This window comes from Oncorhynchus kisutch, linkage group LG1, assembly GCF_002021735.2.
Source record: "Oncorhynchus kisutch isolate 150728-3 linkage group LG1, Okis_V2, whole genome shotgun sequence".
Lineage (NCBI taxonomy): Eukaryota > Metazoa > Chordata > Actinopteri > Salmoniformes > Salmonidae > Oncorhynchus > Oncorhynchus kisutch.
Window position 1 is genome coordinate 23,224,131 of NC_034174.2, and position 26,258 is coordinate 23,250,388.

The 26,258-nt window shown below is 42.3% G+C and overlaps 1 protein-coding gene across 2 annotated transcripts in view; it reads right to left on the reverse strand.

The window, feature by feature from the left end:
* Positions 1 to 26,258, reverse strand: part of LOC109897123 (protein kinase C delta type-like) — a 37,301-nt gene that overhangs the window by 9,189 nt on the left and 1,854 nt on the right. The window contains exons 1-5 of one of the 2 annotated variants that reach the window (XM_031804203.1): positions 6,757 to 6,905; positions 4,497 to 4,629; positions 3,496 to 3,765; positions 743 to 911; positions 51 to 82 (exon numbers count right to left, since the gene is read on the reverse strand). In XM_031804203.1, the coding sequence (XP_031660063.1) occupies positions 51 to 82; positions 743 to 911; positions 3,496 to 3,765; positions 4,497 to 4,605 (580 nt within the window). In that variant the 5' untranslated portion in view covers positions 4,606 to 4,629; positions 6,757 to 6,905. Of the gene's footprint in view, positions 1 to 50; positions 83 to 742; positions 912 to 3,495; positions 3,766 to 4,496; positions 4,630 to 6,756; positions 6,906 to 26,258 lie in introns of those variants that run through there. The other variant, XM_020491697.2, reaches the window with a different exon arrangement.

Below are 26,258 nucleotides of genomic sequence, written 5' to 3' on the forward strand. Positions count from 1 at the left end.
TTGGATGTTTCACTCCAAGCACCAAAACAACTTCCAACAGAGACACTCACGTCTGCACTTGTAGCCTTGCTTGTTGAATCCCCTGTTTGGAAAGAAAAACAGGGTGAAGATTCATACAATAAATGACTCAGCTTTGTGCACTTTTCCCAAAAGGCATACTGACAGATAGTAAGAATATCTCAATATAAAGTATTGACAGTGACAATAAACAATGGTAGTTTAACAGAATGAGAGGAGAGACATTCATTCATCTTTTGCACAAACTACACCATCCACACACACTAGGGACATTGGTCATTCCTCAACCTGTCACCATAAGGCACCAATAACAACTTTCTTCTGTGGCAGGAAGGGGGCAGCCCTGCACTGGTAATTGTGCTGGCATTGTTGGAACATTGCAGCAACACCCTGTGGGTTTTCCCCAGACAGCGTCTCAGACAGCGACTCACACAGCTCACAGAACAGGCACTGCCAGCCAGTCTTACTGTTATTGTTGGACAGACTGTTCCAGTTATGGATCAATTAGAGCTGTTAATTGGTCTACTCAGAGACCCCATGGGGGGCTCGTTTTGGGGTAATCAGTCGACTGTCTCTGAACTGTGGTTAACTGCTAAGCCAAGGCATAATACCGTTGTGTAGCAAAACGACACACTTGTAAAACAGGTTGAAAGCTCAACAGTCTTTGTCATGGTCAGTATGGTGGTCACGGTGGTGTTTGGATGGGGTGGTCTGCGTCTCTCACCAGACAAACTCCCGGCAGACAGAGCAGAAGGTGGGCTGTCCGAAGAAAGTGGCTGTGAACTCATGGTTCTTGATGAAATGGACCTTGGCCTGTTTCATGGCTCCTCTCCTTCGGGTCAGTGTCATCGCCCCATCCTCCTCTTCACGCCCCTTCACGTTCGATTTAAACACTGCTCGGGACACATAACAATATTACAATTCATTATTTGATGTACTCAATCATATACCATTGTGTCTGCTGTGGGTGATATTATTAGATAGTGTGTTACATCGTGAGCTAAAAATGGTACCTTGGTGAAAATTAAGAGTTTGTAACAATAGAAAATGACTCAAGTAAAACTGAGTGTCCCAGTAAAATACTACTTGAGTAAAAGTCTAAAAGTATTTGGTTTTAAATATACTTAAGTAAATGTAATTTTTAAAATATACTTAAGTATCAAAAGTAAGAATAATTTTACATTTCTTATATTAAGCAAACCACACAATTTGTGTTTTTTAAATTTACGGATAGTCAGGGGCACACTCCAACATAATTTACAAACAAAGCATGTGTATTTAGTTAGTGCCAGATCAGAGGCAATATGACCAGGGATGTTCTCTTGATAAGTGTGTGAATTGGACCATTTTCCTGTCCTGCTAAACATTCAAAATGTAACGAGTACATTTGGGTGTCAGAGAAAATGTATGGAGTAAAAAGTAAATTATAACAGGAATGCAGTGAAGTAAAATACAAATACACAAAAAAACTACTTAAGTAATACTTAAGTACTTTCTTTACACTACTGCAAAACATAATCATGTGCCCTGTATCTACATTGTTATATTATAAAACCACGTAAATTATTGCCCGTCTATACAGATATCTCAGCATTAGAGATGATTGCTTATTAAAGACATGCTCTGGAACTTTGGCGACTACTAAGTATTTGTTATCCTCCTGCTTTGGGCTGGATGTGTCAATGTGTAGTTCATAAAGTGCATTCGGAAAATATTACAGCATATTCTAAAATGTATTAAATCGTTTCTTCCCCCCATCAATCTACACACAATAACCCATAATGACAAAGTAAAAACAGGTTTTTAGAAATGTTTGCAAATGTATAAAAAAGGAGTAAATATCACATTTACATAATTATTCAGACCATTTACTCAGTACTTTGTTGAAGCACCTTTGGCAATGATTACAGCCTCAAGTCTTCTTGGGTATGACACTACAAGCTTGGGACACCTGTAATTCGGGAGTTTCTTCCATTCTTCCCTGCAGATCCTCTCAAAGCTCTGTCTGGAATGGGGAGTGTTGCTGCACAGCTATTTTCAGGTCTCTCCCTCTAGCTATTAGAGTTCTAGCCAATGAACTTCAGCCCCTCACCATTTGAGTGACAGCTAGCAAGATGCACACACAGCAGAGTGAGAGAGAGCGCAATGACTTTAGGTGCACATATGTGACATAAAATATAACATTTTCTGGGGAAACGTTTGGCTCGTGAGAGCTACTTTCAGAACTACTGGCTAAAAATTATGCAAAAGTACTGGAGAATCTCTTTAAACATCAAATCATCAAATTGAGGAAGATTAAGGAAAAGTCATCTAAAGAATGAGGTCAGGTCACAATTGTCTGACTTTCAGAGTAAACAGTGAGAATGGCCTTCTGCAAAATGTGGCTGCAGCTGATGCAAACCAGAGCCAGAAGAGAAAAGCGAGAAACTCTGCTCCCAAATCTTTTGCTGATCGGGGAGGGCCACTCTGATCTACTTGTCCCCAGCCCGCAGAGGGGGTGTCCCAGAGCGATACATCACACTAACTCAATTTTCAGGGTGGGGCGAGGACACTAAGTACACAAGATTCCGCTGTTCCCTCTTTCAATTGAGCATGCTAGATATTATGGAGAAACCGTCAGTTCACACGGGAAAGTTTAGATGGAGTTTAAGGGAGGTGATACGTGAAAGGTGTTTGTTTTGAATAATCTTGTTGTATGTATTGTATTGATATTATGTATTGTATGTTCATGGGAGGCCACTTGCAAATGAGACCCTGGTTTCACTCAAGAGATGGAAAGCCCACTTACACAGACAGGAACCATGACAATTTTTGTCATTAGTGAATGGCCTGAGTAAACAATCTTATTTATTCACCATATTTGACACAAGCCAAGGGGACTCGGTCAAAGGTCATGGAAAGAAAACAAAGAGAGGTGTGAGAGAGGTAAACAAAGAAAATAAAACTGAAATGAGGACTGTGAGCAGACACAAAAGAGGGTGAGGGAGGAGGACACAGCTGGGAAGATGGAGTAAAAGACAGGAGTCTAATGAGAAAATTGGAGACTAACACATTTCCTCCTTGCCATCTCATTCCTTTGACTGGTGTGTATGTTTAGAGAGGAGATGCTCCCACCTGCCAACACTGGACACATGCTTTTCAGGAAAGCTGCAGAGAGAGGGGGGTATGATGGATGCTGCTCCAGCCTACCCCCTCTCCTACCCTGGGCCGACCCAGAGCAGGTAAAGCCTGACTGGGACACTCTAACATACAGATTCCCCCTGGGTCTGGGTCATATGCCAGCTCCTAGATACACACAATCCTCCTTCCAGGGCCTGTATGGCTGCTAGGCTGAGCGCCATGTGACAAGCTGGCCTGGCAGCCTGGAGGCCACTGTTTACTCTCTGTAGCCAGTGTGTTTGAGTGCTGGAGAGTACAGAGAGCGACATAGATCTACAGTAAATGCTAGATTGAGAGCCTGTTTGTTTGGCTTACTACCTGCTGTGTCTGTGTCCTCCACAAAGAACTGGACGACCATCTGAACCTTCCCAGAAGGCTGCAGGTCTACCCAGAATTCAGCACAGCCGTTGCCCTTCTTACAGCGCTCAGCCAGTACGGACACGCCCACCGTGGCCTCGGCCAATGGCTCCTCTGCGGTCTTCATCAGAACCACTTGGAGGACACGGCCCTCGTAGATGTGGGCATCGAAAGTGGACTTCCAGGCAGGGTACATAGTGGGTTTCCTCTGGACTAGGGTCTTCCCCCGCTCTGGAGAGAGAGAGAAAGGTTACACCACCACCACAGCTTACACATGTGCATGACAAAGTGTGTTTGTATATGTGTGAAAGGGAGGGAGAGAGAAAAGAGTGTGTGTGTGCGTGTGAATGTATGTATACACACACACACACACACACAGACAGTGTTTTTGGGGTATCTGTACTAAACTATTTATATTTTTGACAACTTTAACTTCACTACATTCCTAAAGAAAATAATGTAATGTACTTTTACTTCCTTACATTTTCCCTGACACCCAAAGCAATTTTTATGCTTAGCAGGACAGGAAAATTGTCCAATTCACACACTTATCAAGAGAACATCACTGGTCATCCCTACTGCCTCTGATCTGGCGGACTCACTAAACACACATGCTTTGTTTGTAAATGATGTCTGAGTGTTGGAGTGTGCCCCTGGCTATCCGTAAATGTAGAAAAACAAGAAAATTGTATCTTTTGGTTTGCTTAATATATGGAATTTGAAATCATTTATACTTTTATTTCTAATACTTAAGTATCTTTTAGCAATAACATTTACTTTTGATACTTGAGTATATTTAAAACCAAATACTTTTAGACTTTTACTCAAGTAGTACTTTAGTTGGTGGCTTTCACATTTACTTGAGTCATTTTCTATTAAGGTATCTTTACTTTTACTCAAGTATGACAATTGGGTACTTTTTCCCCACCACTGAGTAGTACCCAATGGGTAATGCTACTGACCAGTGCTGAGGGACTCCTTCATCTTAATTGCACAGAAGGGAGCGTCAGTCAGGGGTGGCAAGACGCCCACATCAAACGCATTAAAGGCTATGCGTAAGAAGGGAGACATGGTGACCACTCATCCAGCAGCCTCCTGTAAAACATAGACAGACACAGTCAGGATTATAATCATGAAATACAGACATAAGTTCACACAGCACACTCTTACACAACACATATCCTGAAAACAAGAAGTAGACACAGCTGTGGGCAGTGATTGCCAAAGAGACAGGAAATACAGAGGAAGTGGAAGCTACCCACTGTCACGCGCCGTGCTAATGCTGAAATAAAGCCCTTCATTAAAACATCACAGAGGGAAGAGAGACTGTTGTGAAAGACTCCGAAGAAAATCCCTCTCCTGTTCCGCAAACTGTGTGAGAGAGTGAGAGCAATACAAGTCAGCGAGAAAAAAAGGAGAAAAATCAGACGGAAATCAATGGGATCAGATTCACATGACATATTAATTCCCTGAGAGGGAGTGTTCTAAATCTGGTGCGCTGGCATTTCCTTCCCCTCCACTAATAGTGTCCATCCACCCTGCTCCTTCACATGCGTTTGATTTTCTGGCTGATATAGACAGACACGGATCAGACCATTGAGATGCAGTCCTAGGGGTCCTTCCCTGGGTAATGAGGCCAACCAGATCCCTACTCCTGCAAGAGCCTTCCATATCTGACCCAAAAAGGTTGAGGTGGGTTTTGCTGAAATAGTGATATAGAACCCCTACCGGAGGAGAGACCAGGAGCATCATAGAGGAGAGGAAACAACACCGTGATGAGGTCTGTGAGCTCTCAGAACTGAGTGTTAGCACAGCTGACTGGATATGCAGCAGAGGACCATGGCACGCTTTTTGTGACCTTGACGTTGTTACGAACCACAAAAGGCCTGACAATGTTGCTCATATGCCCGCAAAGCTACACTAACTACTAATTGTGCCCTGCGATAAAATCAGGGAGGGGACTGTGGATCTGTTTCCGACCATTAGTAGGTTAGTCACATGCGATATCTCAGACAGCACTGGCCCAATTTTAGAATTACAATAGTTTGGGGGTGCTTATATTTGTCCTGTTACACACAAGTGTTTTTTTTGCATATCCCAACTCTGAGACAACCGCAGGGAGTGGGGTCATGGTCAGGGGTCACCATTGTACAGCACCCCTGGAGCAATTTGCCTTGCCCAAGGGCACAGCAACAGATTATTTTCACTTTGTCAGCTCTAGTATTGAAACCAGCAACATTTCATGGCCCAACGCTCTAACCGAGGCTACCTGCTGGTCAGAATTTGACAAAACTTGGGTGAACGATGAGTCTTGCCATAGAGATCTGGCATTTACAACATTACAATGATTGGCTCAAGACGGGAGCTATAGTAATCTCGATTGGCCCAACGGGGGGGAGACATGCCTTGTTTTCATATGACAGGCTGCACACCTTCAAAGGATCCATAACTTTGGCTGAATTAATGTGAACTGGTAAGTCCAGTAAGACTGCTCAATCAGCTTACTGCTCCCAACAATTTCAAAATGTGACAGCCGTCCTCTTCAGTTGCTTTTTAAAGAATTTCATGTAGTTTCTGGGATTATGACACCTCTTGTTCTTCCACTAGATTTTGTGGAATCCATGTCTTGCATAATGCAACAGGACCAATGGACAGTGAGTGGGGAACTACCTTCTTATATCAGAAAGGCTAATTCAGAACAATAAATGAGAGGAGCAGAGCTACAAATGGTATGAGTTAGCATGCCAAAGAGGGAGGCAGAATTAGCCTACATCATAATCCCCCAAGCAGCCATGAAATCCCACAGAATTCCTTCAAGAATTTCCACACAGTGGTTTTCTTATGAGCTTTGTGTCATAACTACCCTACTTTCCTCTTTTGAGTCTTTGTGAGCATAATCATGTGGATTAACGAACAGTATTTTCAGAGAAGTACTACTCCCTTGTAACTCAACTAAGGATACATCTCATGACTCAAGCCACTTGGCAGTCCTGTGGCTGTTCATATCAAAGCTCTATAATGTTACAACAGTGTAGTACTCTGTGTCCATGTGGTATTAGCAAAGGATATGATATTATCCTTTAACTCCTCAGCAAGCAGTGTATGTATGCACTGCCAATGTACTGCCATAGTGGTACAGAGTGCCCTTGGGTGTAAAAAGTTAAAAATCAACGGGCACTGCTTTGTTTTCATGCTCATTTTCACATGATTTCATGTCATTACCTGGGTTAGCTAGGTAGTCTAGAACACCTTGTGGCTTTCAGCTCACGACGACTGGTAGATGTGACTTCAGTCACAACGACTGGTCCATGTTTGTAGACTGGTTTTCCTCCAATACCATTCTATGTAGGGTTACTGTCTGAGCTGGTTTAGTTCTAAATCGATTAATATGTTCACACTGTCTGGCTTGGATCTGGTTTCTCTGTGTCTGAAGGACAGTAGTTTGAGCAGCCAGAAGTCAAGAGGGGTAAAACAGTTTTGAGTGAAACTCCCCCAGTCTTCCGCACGCACACAGCTTCAGGAAGTAGACTTTGGAATCAACCTAGCAACCAGTCGAAAATCAACTATAGACTCAGTGCCAGCGGTCAAACAGCTCACAGTAATACATCGCAAAACACTGTAAAATACCAGCATACACATAGCAATTTAATTTGCGCTCTATTGTAGACAGGCAGCCATATACACATACAGTGCTGTAAAAGGGAGCCGTGTGGAGCATTTGCAAATGCATCTGGGGAGAGAGTGGGCAGAGAAAATAGGAGAAGAGAAGGGAAAGAGGGAGATGGAGGGGCAGCATACTATAGGCAGGCTAGTTGTCATTTGTAAAAATTAAACATGACCAACATGCAGACTATGGACCTCGAGTGGGGAGTCAGAGACATGCACTTGGACAGACCACTGATAGAATAGGTTTCTGTGTGTCCTCCGTTGTGCTATTTAGATTAGGCTCTCATGTAAATATTTCGCTTGTGTGCTGGAATTAAAGGGCCAGAGAAAGCAGAACTTTACAACTGGAATGTGACATTTTAGGTTTGTGTTAATAATATAGTAGCTACATGCGGTATGTCTTTAGGGATGACACACAGTAACATGCAGACACAAGGAACGCTGAAAGTACACCAATGAGGAAGGAGTAGTTGCTGGAACAAGACGGGAAACAACTAAGGCTGGGTGACATACATTTCCAGTCAAATGTCACCATATATATCACCAAGGAATATGCCAATTAAACCGTTGTGACCTTCAAGGAAGTGATACTTAGTGTAATGAATACTTAGGTGGGATGTAATGAATACCTAGTTATATGTAACTATATACAGTAAATCCCTATGTAGGGTATATTAACTCTTCAGAGGACATGGTTGAAGGAGGAACATTTCTTGGAACCAGACTAGTGTGAGATAAAGCACGATTAGTCATACAGTACATCTGAGGTCATCTCAATATTCTCCACCAAGTATATAGGACTCCTGAAGACAAGTGAAACTTCCAGTGAATAGAACTGACTGAAAGAAGCAATTAGTTCCCATGTGACCACTTCTTGGTCTCTTTCACAATCTCATTCTACTACTCCTTCAGTTCATTCTAAAAACAAATGATATAAACAGCAGCATGAGCAGAGACATAGCCACGATTATGTCTGGCTTTGGCGGTATACCGTTTATGCGGTATACTGGGGTATTTTTGAAATACTCAAGAATTAGAATTTTTATTAGGATCCCCATTAGCTAATGCCATAACGTTAGCTGATCTTCCCGGGGTCCAACCCCAATTACAGTTTTTGACAATTGCTTACACATGATTTCTGAAACTATGGCTCTACCCACAAAACCCCAAAACACACACACACCCACCCACCCCTTGCAAAACCAAACACTTCATTCAAAACTATTTTAACTCTTCTCAAAACTCTACATACAAACCTTCAAATGATTAGCTCTTATACACGCCAACTACACACAGATGTGACAAATGTAAAACACTACTATTTTGTGTCTTTTGCATGTTCAGTGGAGTCCACGGCAGTTTGTCATAGCACTCACATGTACACAATTATATACAGTATTTAAGCATATTCAGTATATATTTACACTTATAAACAGAAATGCAAGGGGGGAAAAATGTAATGTATTTCTTTCTCAGAACATTGTATTTTCATCCAGATTTCAGGATGAACAGTAACAGACAAACAAATAGGATTGCTACTATAAAGAAAAAAAACAATTAGGGTGGATCCTGTCTCCTATTTGAGTCTGGCCACAGCACCTCATCAACATCCCAAGTGATGTTCTCTCTGGCTGAACAGTGAGGGAGATAGCGTCTGGAGTGGCGTATCCAGCCCTGGCACGGCCCCTCGTCTATGTCACCACAGGCCTCCTCCTGGTCCTCGTCCCCCTCTCTCTCCTTCTCCTCTAAATCTCTCTCCAAAATTGGCCTCCATTGTTCTCCAAACCAAGAAAGCCAACCTGAAGCCTATTTATAGTGCTCAAGCTCTGATTTCTATGTGAAGACACCTAGCTGTAAGTGTTTTCACACGTGAGCACTGGGTGTAGGTAATCGGTAAAGGAGTGTGGCGTTTTGAATGGCAGTGTTTTCCAAATGAAAAACAAGACCTGTTAAACCTGTTAGTTTTGAATGTTTAATGTAGAAAACTGTGTTTAGTGTTCTGCACAAAGTGTGTTTTACAATTACAAACTGAGTGTAAAGCAGATAATGTGCTTGCAGTTTTGCAGACTTGTTCTGAAGATTAGGTACACGAGTTAATGGTTTTACTGAGTGTGCCTCAAGTACCACCTTTAGTGTGTAAGCGATTATAAAGAAAAACTGTAAAAAAAACTGTAATAAGACATTTCAAATGACAAATGAAGACTTTACAAACATTTGACAAGTAGACAATACAGACAATTAAAATACCTGACAGGAAACACATTTAACATTCAGTTGATACTTTCTATTTGCTGTCCAGTCATATGGTCTTTCACATTAGATGTTCTTAGATTTTTTTTCTTTAAGGTAGATTTACTTTTTTCCTGAGAAATTTGGATTGGTAAAGACTTCGTCAGCTATGGCTCTATATAAAACTTTAGATTTAAGGTGATTTGTCCTTGCCTTGGGTTGTGCTATATGCCCTGAATTTACCTGTCTGGTTTGATGGTTATGCATGTTGCTAGTATGTACCAACTGGCCTGAAAATACCATCATTTTTGGGGGGAGGTGCGCTACACCAGGGGTTCCCAAACTTTTGGGGGCTGGCTCGGGGACCCTTTTGTGATAATTAATTTATAGTTTATAGCAGTTTTACCATCTAAGATGTGCGAAATATGCATTTGGTTTGTTCATTTGCTAGCAACATGAAAGTAGCTATCTTGCAAGAGCAAGCTTCTTGGTTACAGCAGAGACAAACGATCCCCTCCTGGTTCAGGATGCTGCCTAAATGTGTTTTGTGCGTGCAGCAAGCTGTGAGTAGCCTTTTAAAACAGTAGTATAACTTTATGAGCTGGGTTGTCTGCCCTTGCAATTAGCATTTAGCTAGGGTCTGCTATGGGACTTCGCTAGTAATTTGTTAGCATTTCCCCCCCCCCACCATAGCAACAAAAACAGTTTGGAATTAAATGGCACCCCTTTTGTGCACTTCCAGTAATACTGTATACGCCGGTATGGTACAGCAACGACATGAAAATCTGGATACCACCAAACCCCTCTGGCTACATCTTCATAAAGATATCTTTAGATAAGGAATATACATATGTAGAGAGGTAGGCATGCAGCAGAGAGACATCATTAGAGAGGGAGGGAGTGGCCTTAGCACTAACCACAGTGCCCTGCCCAAACAGGGCAGACAGGTTTAGGCCGAGAGCTTCGTTTTGGCTACATTACCACTATTATGAGTTGCCCTGCCCTTCTTTCTATGGGAAAGGGACAATGACAATGACAGTGTGTTTGCATCATGTCATCATGAGGAGGTTCCCTGCAATTCAGCATCGTTACAGACTCTTGGTTGCTACCTACATAGTATTCATTCCAAAGGTTAGTAAAGTAACCTTTGCCTGCTCACAATCGGTTAAAATCACATGATGCACACCTGATTATGTCATCAGTGTCTCTGGATGATGTCATCGGAAACATCTTTTGGATTACAAAACATATGTTGATGTTGGGTTGGTGGCTGGAGATGATGAATTTGATGTTGAAAAAGAGTGACATTTCCCTTTAAGAGTGGAGGAGATTTAGACAAAAGGAGGTCCATGAGAACTTCAGATGATCTTTAAAGGATTGATAAGGTGAACAACCGAGGGCATTTAACAATTGGTTCTGATGATAGGGACCAGAGGGCAGATAGACAAGAGAAGATTTCCTCACCGATACCACAAAGTGCTTTGGCCATAAAGCCTGATATAATATTACTGTATAGAATACTCTCACGAGAGGTATAGACTGTTCCAAAGCTTCTTTAAAAACACGCTAGACCAGAAACTACATTTCTGTTTTTATTACATGGATACAAGTGAAAAGTGAGGTGGGCGGAAAGACTATTTTAATTACTTCAACCAAATATTTACCCTTGTTTTTCTAATGTTATTACACATATTCTAATTGGATGCTATGGGAGATGGTTGTCGGGATAATGGGTTTGGACAGGTGTTCCTGGTTTTCTAGTCATGCCCTGTGGATGCAGTGCTGGGATTGGTCCGAGAGGAAAACCAGGAAGCATCTCTGAAAATGACCCATTCCCACAACACATACAGCAATCTGTTTTTGGACAAATGGGTGGAACCAAACAGCTTTGACCATATGGTCTTTGTTACTGTAGACAGAGATATAGAAAATATGAAAATGCCTACCAAACACCATCCCGCTCACACATACTGTACTTCGTCTGCTGCTGGGATAGCTCAGGGTCTGTGTCTGTCCATTAATCAAAGTGCCTTGGTGTGATCTCTCTGTTCAACAGGGGAGGCTCCCCAGAGGAAAGGGAGGACCATCCTCCTCAGTGAATTTCATAAAAACGTTAATTGTAAAACACATAACAAGTTATCTTTTAGATAAAACTATACTAAATATAATCATGTCACCAAATAACTTGTTAATACACACTATTTTGCAAAGAATGTCCACAGTAGCCTCAACAGCACTGTAGGGTAGAACCACGGTGTAGCCGGAGGCCAGCTAGCGTCAGTCCTCCTCTGGGTACATTGACTTCAATAAAACAAAAAAAATCTAGGAGGCTCATGGTTCTCACCCCCTTACACAGACGTACACAGTAATTATGTCAACTTTCGGAGGACGTCCTCCAGCCTATCAGAGCTCTTGCAGCATGAACTGACATGTTGTCCACCCAATCAAAGGATCAGAAAATTAATTTTCATCTGGTAACACACAGCTTTTGTTTTGTGTATTAAAGTCCACAAGCGAAGGGAAGAGAAGGAATACAACGTGGCTGTTATGAGAATGAACTCTGTTTACGCGTGATCAGGGATGTATTCATTCCACTGATTCTGTTGAAAACTGTTTGTCAAACGGAACAAAACAGGGATAAACATACCTGAATTTGTCCAATAGAAACTCGTTTGCAACTGTTGGACTAATGATTACACCCTATATCAGCTAGATGCAGGCAAGAGTGTGCAAGGCGGTATTGAATGTCACTGTCACCTCAAATGTCTCTTCACCTGTGTGCACCTGTTGTAAACTTTGATTCATAGGCTAGGTTGTAGCAACCTCATGATGTGTACAATAATTTTTTTTGTATCATGTAGTAGCCTAAACCTATCGCTGGTACATTGAACTGGGTGAATATTAATGAGAGTCATCCAATATACTGTAATAGAAATAAGGCCATGGTCATTTTAAAAAAAAGATTTAAAAAAAGGTCCTCCCTCTTCTTAAAACGGCACCGACTGCCACTGCTGTTCAACCAGAGAATATAGATCCGTCTGAATCGGTCTGGGTTCACAGTGAGTGTGTACAGTATGTGCACAGGTTCCATCACAAACGAACGCACACTCAACACGGAAATATTACGTAAACCCGGTTGGTGCACAATATTGAGAATCAATCTTACACAAACCATTTTCCAGGCAGTGGAATTCCTCTAGCACGATAAATGTGTGATTAAAACCCAAGCCAAGCTCAGTTCAGTCCAAACAGCAGTGTCACTGAGTGTAAAAGGCTCTGTGCTTTTGAACAAGTTTGCCTTTCCTAAACTCAGAGGGCCAGAGTGACTGTAACTTGAGATGTGAAAGACAGAAGAGAGCGAGAGAAACGTATCCAGCCAGAGAACAAGGAGGGCCTATAAACCAGGGCCAGGCTCAGCCCTAGCAATTAGAGCTAAGCAAACAACCTCCACAGGACAACAATGAACCTGAACAAGCATCGCCTGTGGCAGCCTGGACTAGATTACAGATACAGCTAATAATATGGCGTGTGTGTGTGGTGTGTGTGTGGTGTGTGGTGTGTGTGTGGTGTGTGTGTGGTGTGTGTGTGGTGTGTGTGTGTGTGTGTCAACTCAAAGAAGGTTTCTACTGAAGTTATTGCTCATTGTGAGAACTGCAATGGCAATTTGGAATGCGGGAAAAAATGGCGTCACAGAGTGTAATTTACTACTGTTTGTCTGTTAATGCGTCATCTCTTTATCTGTTAATATGGTTAAACTGTATGGCAGCTGCTTGTACAAGATAACCATACCGCCTTACACACAAGTAGAGCTGGCATAAATATACCTGTAAATTCTCTGTGAATCAATCTGACCATCCACAAAAGCTTTCCACTAGCTTTGACTACTTCTGACCGGTTTAGCTGAACATTTTTATTTGATTCAACCATATACTCATCAGCAACTACAGCTAATGAAGTCACTGAAACGCTTAACAAATAGTTGCGTCTGTTTTGGAATGTGTCCTGAACATCTCTAAAACTAAGAGCATTGTATTTGTTACAAATCATTCCCTAGGTTCTAGACCTCAGCTGAATCTGGTAATGAATGGTGTGGCTATTGAACAAGTTGAGGGGACAAAATGACTTGGCATCAACTTAGATTGTAAAATGTCATGGTCAAAACATATAGATACAATGGTTGTAAAGATGGGGAGAGGTCTGTCCGTAATAAAGAGATGTTCTTTTTTTTGACACCACACTCAAAACAATAAGTCGTGCAGGCTATAGTTTAGTCGTATCTTGATTACTGTCCGGTCGAGTGCTGCAAGGAAAAACCTAGGTAAGCTGCAGCTTGCCCAGAACAGAGCGGCATGTCTTGCTCTTCATTGTAATCAATATAAATACTATGCAAGCCATTCTCTCTTGGTTAAGAGTTGAGAGACTAACTGCATCATTTCTTTTTATAAGAAACATTGTGTTCACAATCCCAAATTGTTTGCATAGTCAACTTAGGGTAGCAACGTAGGGTACCATGGTGCTTTTCAGTTGCCAAATCCAGAACAAATTCAAGAAAGCGTCCAGTATTATGGTACATAAAATGGCACCGACAGACAGGGCTACCTCACTTCTTGTCCTTAGGAAACTTTACAGTATTTCATTTTTATTTTAATGTATCATTTCTTACATTGTTAGCCCAGAAAACCTTAAGTGTTATTACATACAGCCGGGAAGAACTATTGGAACTACTACTATCAGAGCGGCGTCAACTTACCAGCACTACAACCAGGAATACGACTTCCCCAAAGCAGACCCTTTGTCCGCATCACCCAGGGCATTTTAACTGATTTCCAGAGGCCGACCCAAAACAACACCGCCGGAGAAGAGCGAGTCGGAGCGGTCTTCTAATCAGACTTCGGAGGCGCGCACAACACCCACCGCTTCCGAGTATATTACTCGCTAAATGTCCAGTCCCTAGATAACAAAGATGACGAAATCAGTGCAGGATTGCTTTCCAGAGAGACATCAGGGATTGTAACATACTCTGTTTCACTGAAACATGGCTCTCTGGGGATATGCTGTCGGAGTCGGTACAGCGACCTGGATTCTCAGTGCATCGCGCCAACAGGAATAAACATGTTTCCGGGAAGAAGAAGGGCGGGGGTGTATGTTTCATGATTAATGACTCACGGTGTAATTGTAATAACATGCAGGAACTCAACTCTTTTTGTTCACCTGACCTATAAATTCCACAATCAAATGCCGACCGTATTATCTCCCAAGAGAATTCTCTTCCGTTATTGTCACAGCTGTGTACATCCCTCCTCAAGCCGATACTAAGGAATGTCACTGGACTTTATGCAAACTGGAAAACATATATCCTGAGGCTGCATTTATTGGTCGCTGGGGATGTTAATAAAGCAAATTTGAGAAAAAGGCTCCTTAAATACTATCAGCATATCGACTGTAGGGCGGCAGGGTAGCCTAGTGGTTAGAGCGTTGGACTAGTAACCAGAAGGTTTCAAACCCCCGAGCTGACTAGGTACAAATCTGCTGTTCTGCCCCTGAACAGGCAGTTAACCCACTGTTCCTAGGCAGTCATTGAAAATAAGAATTTGTTCTTAACGGACTTGCCTAGTTAAATAAAAGTCAAATAAAATAAAAAATAAAACGAGCTGGACCATTGTTACCCTAAATTCAGGGATGCAAGGCCCTCATCTGCCCTCCTTTTAGGCAAATCTGACCATGACTATATTTTGCTCCTTCATTCCTATAGGCAGAAACTCAAACAGGAAGTACCCGTGCTAAGGACTATTCAACGCTGGTCTGACCAATCGAAATCCACTCTTCAAGATTGCTTTGATCACGCGGACTGGAATATGTTCCGGGTAGCCTTGGAGAAAAATATCAACATTAACGCTGATTCCGTGAGTGAGTTTATAAGGAAGTGTATAGGATATGGTGTACCCACTGTGACTATTAAAACCTACTCTAACCAGAAACCGTGGATGGCAGCATTCACGCAAAACTGAAAGGGCGTACCACCGCATTTAACCATGACAAGGCGACATGAGTAGTCATTCCCCCCACATGGCAATTAATCAAGCAAAATGTCAGTATAGAGCCAAAGTGGAGTGCAATTCAACAGCTCAGACACAAGACGTACAGTTGAAGTCGGAAATTTACATACTGAGTTTAAATGTATTTGGCTAAGGTGTATCACAGTTCCTGACATCTAATCCTAGAAAAAAAATCCCTGTCTTAGGATCATTTTAAGAATGTGAAATGTCAGAATAATAGTACAGAGAATGATTTATTTCAGCTTTTATTTCTTTCATTATATTCCCAGTGGGTCAGAAGTTTACATGCTACCAAATACTAATTGAGTGTATTGCCCTTAAATTGTTCAACTTGGGTCAAATATTTCAGGCACCCTTCCAAAAGCTTCCCACAATAAGTTCGGGGAATTGTGGCCCATTCCTCCTGACAGAGCTGGTGTAACTGAGTCATGTTTGTAGGCCTCCTTGCCCGCATACGCTTTTTCAGTTCTGCCCACACATTTTCTATAGGGTTGAGGTCAGGGTTTTGTGATGGCCACTCCAATACCTTCACTTTGTTGTCCTTAAGCCATTTTGCCACAACTTTGGAAGTATGCTTGGGGTAATTGTCCATTTGGAAGACCCCATTTGCGAACAAGCTTTAACTTCCTGACTGATGTCTTGAGATGTTGCTTCAATATATCCCCATAATATTCCTACCTCATGATGCCATCTATTTTGTGAAGTGCACCAGTCATTCCTGCAGCAAAGCACCCATACAACATGATGCTGCCACACCCGTGCTTCACGGTTGGTATGGTATTCTTCGGCTTGCAAGCATCCCCCTTTTCCCTCTAAACATAAGGTAGGTCATTATGGCCAAACAGTTCTATTTTTGTTTCCTCAGACCAGAGAACATTTCTACAAAAAAGTACAATCTTTGTCCCCATGTGCAGTTGAAAACCGTAGTCTGGCTTTTTTTAATGGTGGTTTTGGAGCAGTGGCTTCTTCCTTGCTGAATGGCCTTACAGGTTATGTCGATATAGGACTCGTTTTACTGTGGATATAGATAGTTTTATACACATTTTCACAAGGTCCTTTGTTGTTGTTCTGGGATTGATTTGCACTTTTCGCACCAAAGTACGTTCATCTCTAGGAGACCTTCCTGAGCGGTATGACGACTGCGTGGTCCCATGGTGTTTATACTTGAGTACTATTGTTTGTACAGATGAATGTGGTACATTCAGGCGTTTGGAAATTGCTCCCACGGATGAACAAGACTTGTGGAGGTCTACATGTCTTGGCTGATTTATTTTGATTTTCCCATGATGTCAAGCAAAGAAGCACTGAGTTTGAAGGTAGGCCTTGAAATACATCCACAGTTACACCTCCAATTGACTCAACTTATGTCAATTAGCCTATCAGAAGCTTCTAAAGCCATGACATAATTTTCTGGAATTTTCCCAACTGTTAAAAAGGCACAGTCAACTTAGTGTATGTAAACTTTTGACCCACTGGAATTGTGATACAGTGATAAGTGAAATAATCTGTCTGTAAACAATTTTTGTAAAAATGACTTGCCAAAAAGTAGATTTGCCAAAACTATAGTTTGTTAACAAGTAATGTGTGGAGTGGTTGAAAAACAAGTTTTAATGAATGCAACCTAAGTGTATGTAAACTTACAACTTCAACTGTATGTTGTGCATTAACTTCAACTATATGTGGCAGGGTCTACAGACAATCACATACTACAATAGGAAAACAAGCTATATCGCAGAATAGGGACGTCTTGCATCCAGATGAAATAAACACCTTCTTTGCCCGCTTTGAGGACAATACAGTGCCACCGATGCAGCCATCTACCAAGGACTGTGGGCTCTCCTTCTCTGTGGCCAACGTGGGTAAGACATTTAACACGTTAACCCTCACAATGCTGCCGGCCCAGATGGCATCCCTAGCCGTGTCCTCAGAGCATGCGCAGACCAGCTGGCTGGTGGGTTTACGGACATATTCACCCCGCTACCATCCAGAAGGCGAGGTCAGTACAGGTGCATCAGAGCTGGGATGAGAGACTGAAAAACAGCTTCAGACTGTTAAATAGCAATCACTAGCACATTAGAGCCTGCTGCTCACATGGAGACTTTGGCCACTTTAATAATGTTTATACTGTATTCTATATGATCTATTGCATCTTGGCCTATGCCACTGACATTGCTCATCCATATATGTATATATTTTTATTCCATTCCTTTACTAAGATTTGTGTGTATACGGTAGTTGTTGTGGAATTGTTAGATATTACTTGTTAGATAGAGCTAGAAGCACAAGAATTTCGCTACACTTGTAATAAACATCTGCTGACCATATGTATGTGACCAATAAAATTTGATATAGAGACATTATTGCATGGAACTCCATTCCATCTCATATTGCTCAATTGAACAGCAAACCTAGTAAATAAATAAAAAACAGAGAGCAACACCTCACGGCACAACACCTCTCCCTGATTTGATCTTGATATTTTGTGTGCTTGCATTGTAGGCTACATGTGCGTTTTGTCATTTTTGTTTAATTGATGTAGTTCTGTCCTTGAGCGGTAGTCTATTAATGTTCTGTATTATGTAATGTTTCCTGTTTTGTGTGGACCCCAGGAATAGTAGCTGCTGTTTTTACAACAGGTAATGGGGATCCTAATAAAATACCAAAAACATTGCCATGAATCAACATTTCTTAGATTTTTCCCAGACCTCAAATAAGGTAAGAAAGAGGGCCTCCTGGGTGGCGCAGTGGTTAAGGGCGCTGTACTGCAGCGCCAGCTGTGCCATCAGAGACTCTGGGTTCGCGCCCAGGCTCTGTCATAACTGGCCGCGACCGGGAGGTCCATGGGGTGACGCAAATTGGCCTAGCGTCGTCCGGGTTAGGGAGGGCTTGGTCGGTAGGGATGTCCTTGTCTCATCGTGCACCAGCGACTCCTGTGGCGGGCCGGGCGCAGTGCGCGCTAACCAAGGTTGCCAGGTGCACAGTGTTTCCTCCGACATATTGGTGCGGCTGGCTTCCGGGTTGGATGCGCGCGGTGTTAAGAAGCAGTGCAGCTAGGTTGGGTTGTGTATCGGAGGACGCATGACTTTCAACCTTCGTCTCTCCTGAGCCGGTACGGGAGTTGTAGCGATGAGACAAGATAGTAGCTACTACAACAATTGGACACCACGAAATTGGGGAGAAAAAGGGGTAAAAATTCAACAACAAAAAAAACATAAATTTAAAAAAAATAAGGCAAGAAAGTATCAAGTATGATTTGATTTGACTATATTTGTTCGACTCAAAAGCCCAACATGCTACAACACACTGTGAAATGAATAAACATGTTTTTACAAATGTACACAAAAGAGAGCATATCCCTTTATCATCCCCTATAACTTTGGGTATGACGGAGGTTGTTTCCTGAACAATAGCACAGTAGGGAATGGACAGAGCCAATAAAAGCCTTCCTTTTCCTCCCTATCCGGGGATAATGTCTCAACTAGAGACATTAGAGGTTGACCGATGAATCGGAATGGCCGATTAATTAGGGCCGATTTCAAGTTTTCATAACAATCGTAAATCAGTATTTTTGGACACCGATTAGGCTGATTCTTTTTTTACACCATTATTTAATCTTCATTTAACTAGGCATGTCAGTTAAGAACACATTCTTATTTTTCTGCAGTCAGAATGCCAATTGCATGCCACATCTGTGGCAATGTGTTGTGTGACAAAACTGCACATTATAGAGTGGCCTTTTGTCACCAGCACAAGGTGCAGTTGTGTAATGATCATGCTGTTTAATCAGCTACTTGATATGCCACACCTGTCAGGTGGATGGATTATCTTGACAAAAGGATAAAATGCTCACTAACAGGGATGTAAACAAATTTGCGCACAACATTTGAAATAAATAATATTTTAGTGCATATGGAACAATTCTAGGATCTTTTATTTCAGCTCATGTTGCGTTTATATTTTTGTTCAGTGTATGTTTGTAGTCATAGGTAACCAGAATGTGACTACAACTAAGTATTTGAACACTGTGTTGTTAAGAACTCATGCTTCCTACCCTTTAATGTTTTAACCCTATCCAAAAACTCAACTCTTAACCTTCTAAATTCGACGTTTGGAGCAATGGAAAGATACTGAGCAGGAGTCAACCCAGGGTGTCAGAAACACTTTGAAATTTGCTGTTTGGAGAAACATCTAATTCTGCAGTGAGACAGAGCTTGTTGCTTGATTATCACAAGCTGCAGACAGCACAGTGCAGTGGCCAGACTAGCAGGCAGATAATAGAGGTGTCTGAGAGTGACTGACTCCACTACACAGTACAGGGTGGGTAGGATAGAGAGAGAGCGAGAGAGGCTAAATGACGCAAGACGACAACATTGGGTGCTGCTAAACTGCTGTCATCCTGGGTGTGTGTGACAGAGAAAATGTGTTTAGAGAGTGTCACTAAGTAGCAGAATGTGTGAAAGACCAAACTCATCACCTATATAACTGCTAGGATAAATAATGGAGTATGGGAGAGTGTTGTAGATTCAGCCCAAGTACCCCTGTTTCTCTCCCACCCACTCTCGCTGTGTGTGTGTGTGTTTGTGTGTATGTGTGATGCGCTGAAAGCCACGCCTGGCAGCAGGTGTGCTCAAAATGAATAAATAATACAAGCCTGCCACGTAGCTTACACCACAACAGAGCAGACAACAAAGCATTAGTATCTAAAAAAGGTCTGTGTGTGTTTCGTAATCGTGTCTGCACAGCAACTTCCCACTATTGCAATAGTACATTATGGCTTACAGATTAAGCTTTTTGGTCAAACAAGCACAGAAATGGCAAGAGTATATTCTGAGTATATAAGAATATATTCTGACCCACCTCAACCATCTTTCTCCCACCAGAGAAGAGAGACATCACAGTCATTTGCTCTACCAAAAGAGAGCTCTAAATAGAGTTTGCCAGATTAGCTATGCTATGGAGTGTTAGTCTTTAGCCTCAGCTAAATCATTTTATAGAAAAAGATTCAGAGCAGAGTTAATTAAGCCAATCTCTCCTTATACATCACATGCACAAGCTGTACTGTTTTCCTCCAGCAGATCCATAGAGAGTGGGTGTTTGTTGTGCTTCCCTGTGGATCAGTGTTGCATGGGGGAATCTTCACTGAGCAACTGTCATAACTGTCTCCTCACACCCGGATACAAAGCAGAGCAGCCACCAGACCAGCCCACAGCCCACAGCCAATATTGACACACCTCTCAGCCTCCTTAGGCATCCAATGCATGTGTAGAGTTACCCTTCCAGTCGTATTGTGTCCCATTTTTATTATTTTTTTTCCCACCAGGTAGGCCAGTTGAGAACAAGTTCTCATTTACAACTGCGACCTGGCCAAAATATAGCAAAGCAGTGCGACAAAACACAGAGTTACACATGGAATAAACATACATACAGTTAATAACGCAATAGAAAAATCTGTATACAGTGTGTACAAATGGAGTAAGGAGGTAAGGCAATAAATAGGCCATAGTGGCGAAGTAATTACAATTCAGCAATTAACACTGGAGTGATATATGTGCAAATGAGGATGTGCAAGTAGAAATACTGGTGTGCAAAAGAGCAGAAAAAACAAAAACAAATATTGGATGATGTAGGTAGTTGGTTTTTTATTTTATTTATTTTATTTATTTTACCTTTATTTAACCAGGTAGGCAAGTTGAGAACAAGTTCTCATTTACAATTGCGACCTGGCCAAGATAAAGCAAAGCAGTTCGACAGATAAAACGACACAGAGTTACACATGGAGTAAAAACAAACATACAGTCAATAATGCAGTATAAACAAGTCTATATACAATGTGAGCAAATGAGGTGAGAAGGGAGGTAAAGGCAAAAAAAAGGCCATGATGGCAAAGTAAATACAATATAGCAAGTAAAATACTGGAATGGTAGTTTTGCAATGGAAGAATGTGCAAAGTAGAAATAAAAAAATTATGGGGTGCAAAGGAGCAAAATAAATAAATAAATACAAATTAAATACAGTTGGGAAAGAGGTAGTTGTTTGGGCTAAATTATAGGTGGGCTATGTACAGGTGCAGTAATCTGTGAGCTGCTCTGACAGTTGGTGCTTAAAGCTAGTGAGGGAGATTGGATGGGCTATGGATGGGCTATACAGCTGCAGCGATCGGTAAGCTGCTCTGATATCTGACGTTTTAAGTCAGTGAGTGAGATATAAGTCTCCAACTTGCAACTTGCAATTCGTTCTATTCATTGTAGCAGCAGAAAACTGGAAGGAAAGGAAGCCAAAGTAGGTGTTGGCTTTGGGGATAACCAGTGAAATATACCTGCTGGAGTGCGTGCTATGGGTGGATGTTGCTATGGTGACCAGTGAGCTGAGGTAAGGCGGCGCTTTACCTAGCAAAGACTTATGGTAAGAGGTGTTGAGAGTAGGTAACAATACGTCTGCCATGCTGATCCTTAACACTGGGTCCCTCAGGGGTGTGTACTTAGTCCCCTCCTGTAATTCCCTGTTCACCTACGACTGCGTGGCCAAACACGCCTCCAACACCATCATTAAGTTTGCTGACGATCACCGACAGCGATGAGACGGCCTATAGGGAGGAACTCAGAACTGGCAGTGTGATGCCAGGAAAACAACCTCTCCCTCAATGTGAGCAAGACAAAAGGAGCTGATCGTGGACTACAGGAAAAGGCGAGCCAAACAGGCCCCCATTAACATCTATGGGGCTGTAGTGGAGCGGGTCGAGAGTTTCAAGTTCCTTGGTGTCCACATCACCAACGAACTATCATGGTCCAAACATACCAAGAAAGTCGTGAAGACGGCATGACAAAACCTTTTCCCCCTCAGGAGACTGAATAGATTTGGCATGGGTCCCCAGATCCTCAAAAGGTTCTACAGATGCACCATCGAGAGAATCCTGACCGGTTGCATCACCGCCTGGTATGGCAACTGCTCGGCATCTGACCGTAAGGCGCTACAGAGGGTAGCGCGAACAGCCCAGTACATCATTGGGGCCAAGCTTCCTGCCATCCAGGACCTATATAATAGGCGGTGTCAGAGAAAAGCCAATAAAATTGTCAGAGACTCCAGTTATAGACTGTTTCCTCTGCTACCGCTCAGCAAGCGGTGTTCGAAGTGCCAAGTCTAGCATCAAAAGGCTCCTCAACAGCTTCTATACCCAAGCCATTAGACTGCTGAACAATTCATAAAAATTGCCACCGGACAATTTACATTGAGACCCCCCCCCCCCCCGCCCTTGTACACTGCTGCTACTCACTGTTTGTTTGTTACCTATGCATAGTCAGTTCGCCCCAACCTACATGTACATATTACATCAACTAGCCTGTACCCCTGCACACTGACTCGGTACCCCCTGTATATAGCCTCTATTCTTATTGTGTTACTTTTTATTTGCCTACTTTGTAAATATTTCTTGAACTGCACTGTTGGTTAAGGGCCTGTAAGTGAGCATTTCACGGTAAGGTCTACACTTGTTGTATTCGGCGCATGTGGCAAATAAGGTTTGATTTGATGACAAAGAAAAACAGGTTTTTAGAAATGTTTGGAAATGTTTGATATAACTGAAATATCACATTTACATAAGTTTTCGGACCCTTTACTCAGTACTTTGTTGAAGCATCTTTGGCAGGGTTTACAGCATAGATTCTTCTTGGGTATGATGCTACAAGCTTGGCACACCTGTATTTGGGGAGTTTCTCCCATTATTCTCTGCAGATCCTCTCAAGGTCTATCATGTTGGATGGGGAGTGTTGCTGCACAGCTATTTTCAGGTCTCTCCAGAGACGTTCGACTGGGATCAAGTCCGGGCTCCGGCTGGGCCACTCAAGGACATTGAGACTTGTCCCGAAGCCACTCCTGCTTTGTCTTGGCTGTGTGCTTAGGGTCACTGTCCTTTTGGAAGGTGAACCGTCACCCCAGTCTGAGGTCCTGTGCGCTCTGGAGCAGGTTTTATTCAAGGATCTCTCTGTACTTTGCTCCGTTCATCTTTGCCTTGATCCTGACGAGTCTCCCAGTCCCTGAAAAACATCCCCACAGAATAATGGTGCCCTCACCATGCTTCATCGTAGGGATGGTCCCAGGTTTCCTCCAGACATGACACTTGGCATTCAGGCCAAAAAGTTCAATCTTGGTTTCAGCAGACCAGAGAATCTTGTTTCTCATGGTCTGAGAGTTCTTTAGGTGCCTTTTGGCAAACTCCAAGTGGGCTGTCATGGGACTTTTACAGAAGAGTGGCATCCATCTGGCCACTCTACCATAAAGGCACCAGTCTAATGTCCACTGCAATCTTTTCTAGGCCCAAGCAAGTCTCTTCTTCTTATTGATGTCCTTTAGTTGTGGTTTCTTTGCAGCAATTCAACCATGAAGGCTTGATTCACAGTCTCCTCTGAACAGTTGATGTTAAGGTGTGTCTGTTACATTTTTCACAGAGTTCATGTATGTGGGCTGCAACTTCTGAGGCTGGTAACGCTAATGAACTTATCTTCTGCAGCAGAGGTAACTCTAGGTCTCTCTTTCCTATGGCGGTCCTCATGAGAGCCAGTTTCATAATAGCGATTGATAGTTTATTCAAGTGCAGTCGCAAAAACTTTCAAAGTTCTAAAAAAGTTCCGTATTGACGGACATTTATGTCTTAAAGTAATGATGGACTGTCGTTTCCCTTTGCTTATTTGAGCTGTTCTTGCTATAGTATGGACTTGGTCTTTTACCAAATAGGGCTATCTTCTGTATACCAACCCTACCTTGTCACAACACAACTGATTGGCTCAAACGCATTAAGAAGGAAAGAAATCGACATTGTTAACTTAACAAGGCACACCTGTGAATTGAAATGCACTCCAGGTGACTTCCTCATAAAAGCTGGTTGAGAGAATGCCAAGAGTGTGCAAAGCTGTCATCAAGGCAACGGGTGGCTGCTTTGAAGAATCTAAAATATATCTTGATTTTTTAACACTTTTTGCTTACTACATGATTCCATATGTTTCTACAATGTAGAAAATGGTAAAAAAAAATATTTAAAAAATAGGAAATCCCTTGAATGGCACATTGACACACCCAAACACATTCACCATTTTCTGCAGCTGCTCTTTTCTTCTTTTTTTTAACTCTCCCTATTATCTATCCTGATGCCTTATCAGACACTTTATATTGCCTTCATGCACATACAGTTGGGCAAAAAAGTATTTAGTCAGCCACCAATTGTGCAAGTTCTCCCACTTAAAAAGATGAGAGAGGCCTGTAATTTTCATCATAGGTACACTTCAACTATGACAGACAAAATTAGAAAAGAAATTGTAGGGTTGTTAATGAATTTATTAGCAAATTATGGTGGAAAATAAGTATTTGGTCACCTAAAAAAGCAATATTTCTGGCTCTCACAGACCTGTAACTTCTTCTTTAAGAGGCTCCTCTGTCCTCCACTCGTTACCTGTACTAATGGCACCTGTTTGAACTTGTTATCAGTATAAAAGACCTGTCCACAACCTCAAACAGTCACACTCCAAACTCCACTATGGCCAAGACCAAAGAGCAGTCACAGGACACCAGAAACAAAATTGTAGACCTGCACCAGGCTGGGAAGACTGAATCTGCAATAGGTAAGCAGCTTGGTTTGAAGAAATCAACTGTGGGAGGAATTATTAGGAAATGGAAGATATACAAGACCACTGATAATCTCCCTCGATCTGGGGCTCCACGCAAGATCTCACCCGGTGGGGTCAAAATGATCACAAGAACGGTGAGCAAAAATCCCAGAACCACACTAGGTCCCCCCGACCTAGTGAATGACCTGCAGAGAGCTGGGACCAAAGTAACAAAGCCCACCATCAGTAACACACTACGCTGCCAGGGACTCAAATCCTGCAGTGCCAGACGTGTCCCCCTGCTTAAGCCAGTACATGTCCAGGCCCGTCTGAAGTTTGCTAGAGAGCATTTGGATGATCCAGAAGAAGATTGGGAGAATGTCATATGGTCAGATGGAACCAAAATATAACTTTTTGGTAAAAACTCAACTCGTCGTGTTTGGAGGACAAAGAATGCTGAGTTGCATCCAAAGAACACCATACCTACTGTGAAGCATGAGGGTGGAAACATCATGCTTTGGAGCTGTTTATCTGCAAAGGGACCAGGACAACTGATCCGTGTAAAGGAAAGAATGAATGGGGCCATGTATTGTGAGATTTTGAGTGACAACCTCCCTCCATCAGCAAGGGCACTGAAGATGAAATGTGGCTGGGTCTTTCAGCATGACAATGATCCCAAACACACCGCCCGGGCAACGAAGGAGTGGCTTCGTAAGAAGCATTTCAAGGTCCTGGAGTGGCCTAGCCAGTCTCCAGATCTCAACCCCATAGAAAATCTTTGGAGGGAGTTGAAAGTCCGTGTTGCCCAGCAACAGCCCAAAAACATCACTGCTCTAGAGGAGATCTGCATGGAGGAATGGGCCAAAATACCAGCAACAGTGTGTGAAAACCTTGTGAAGACTTACAGAAAACATTTGACCTCTGTCATTGCCAACAAAGGGTATATAACAAAGTATTGAGATAAACTTTTGTTATTGAACAAATACTTATTTTCCACCATAATTTGCAAATAAATTCATAAAAAATCCTACAAATGTGATTTTCTGGAATTTTTTTCTCATTTTGTCTGTCATAGTTGAAGTGTACCTATGATGAAAATTACAGGCCTCTCATCTTTGTAAGTGGGAGAACTTGCACAATTGGTGGCTGACTAAATACTTTTTTGCCCCACTGTATCTAC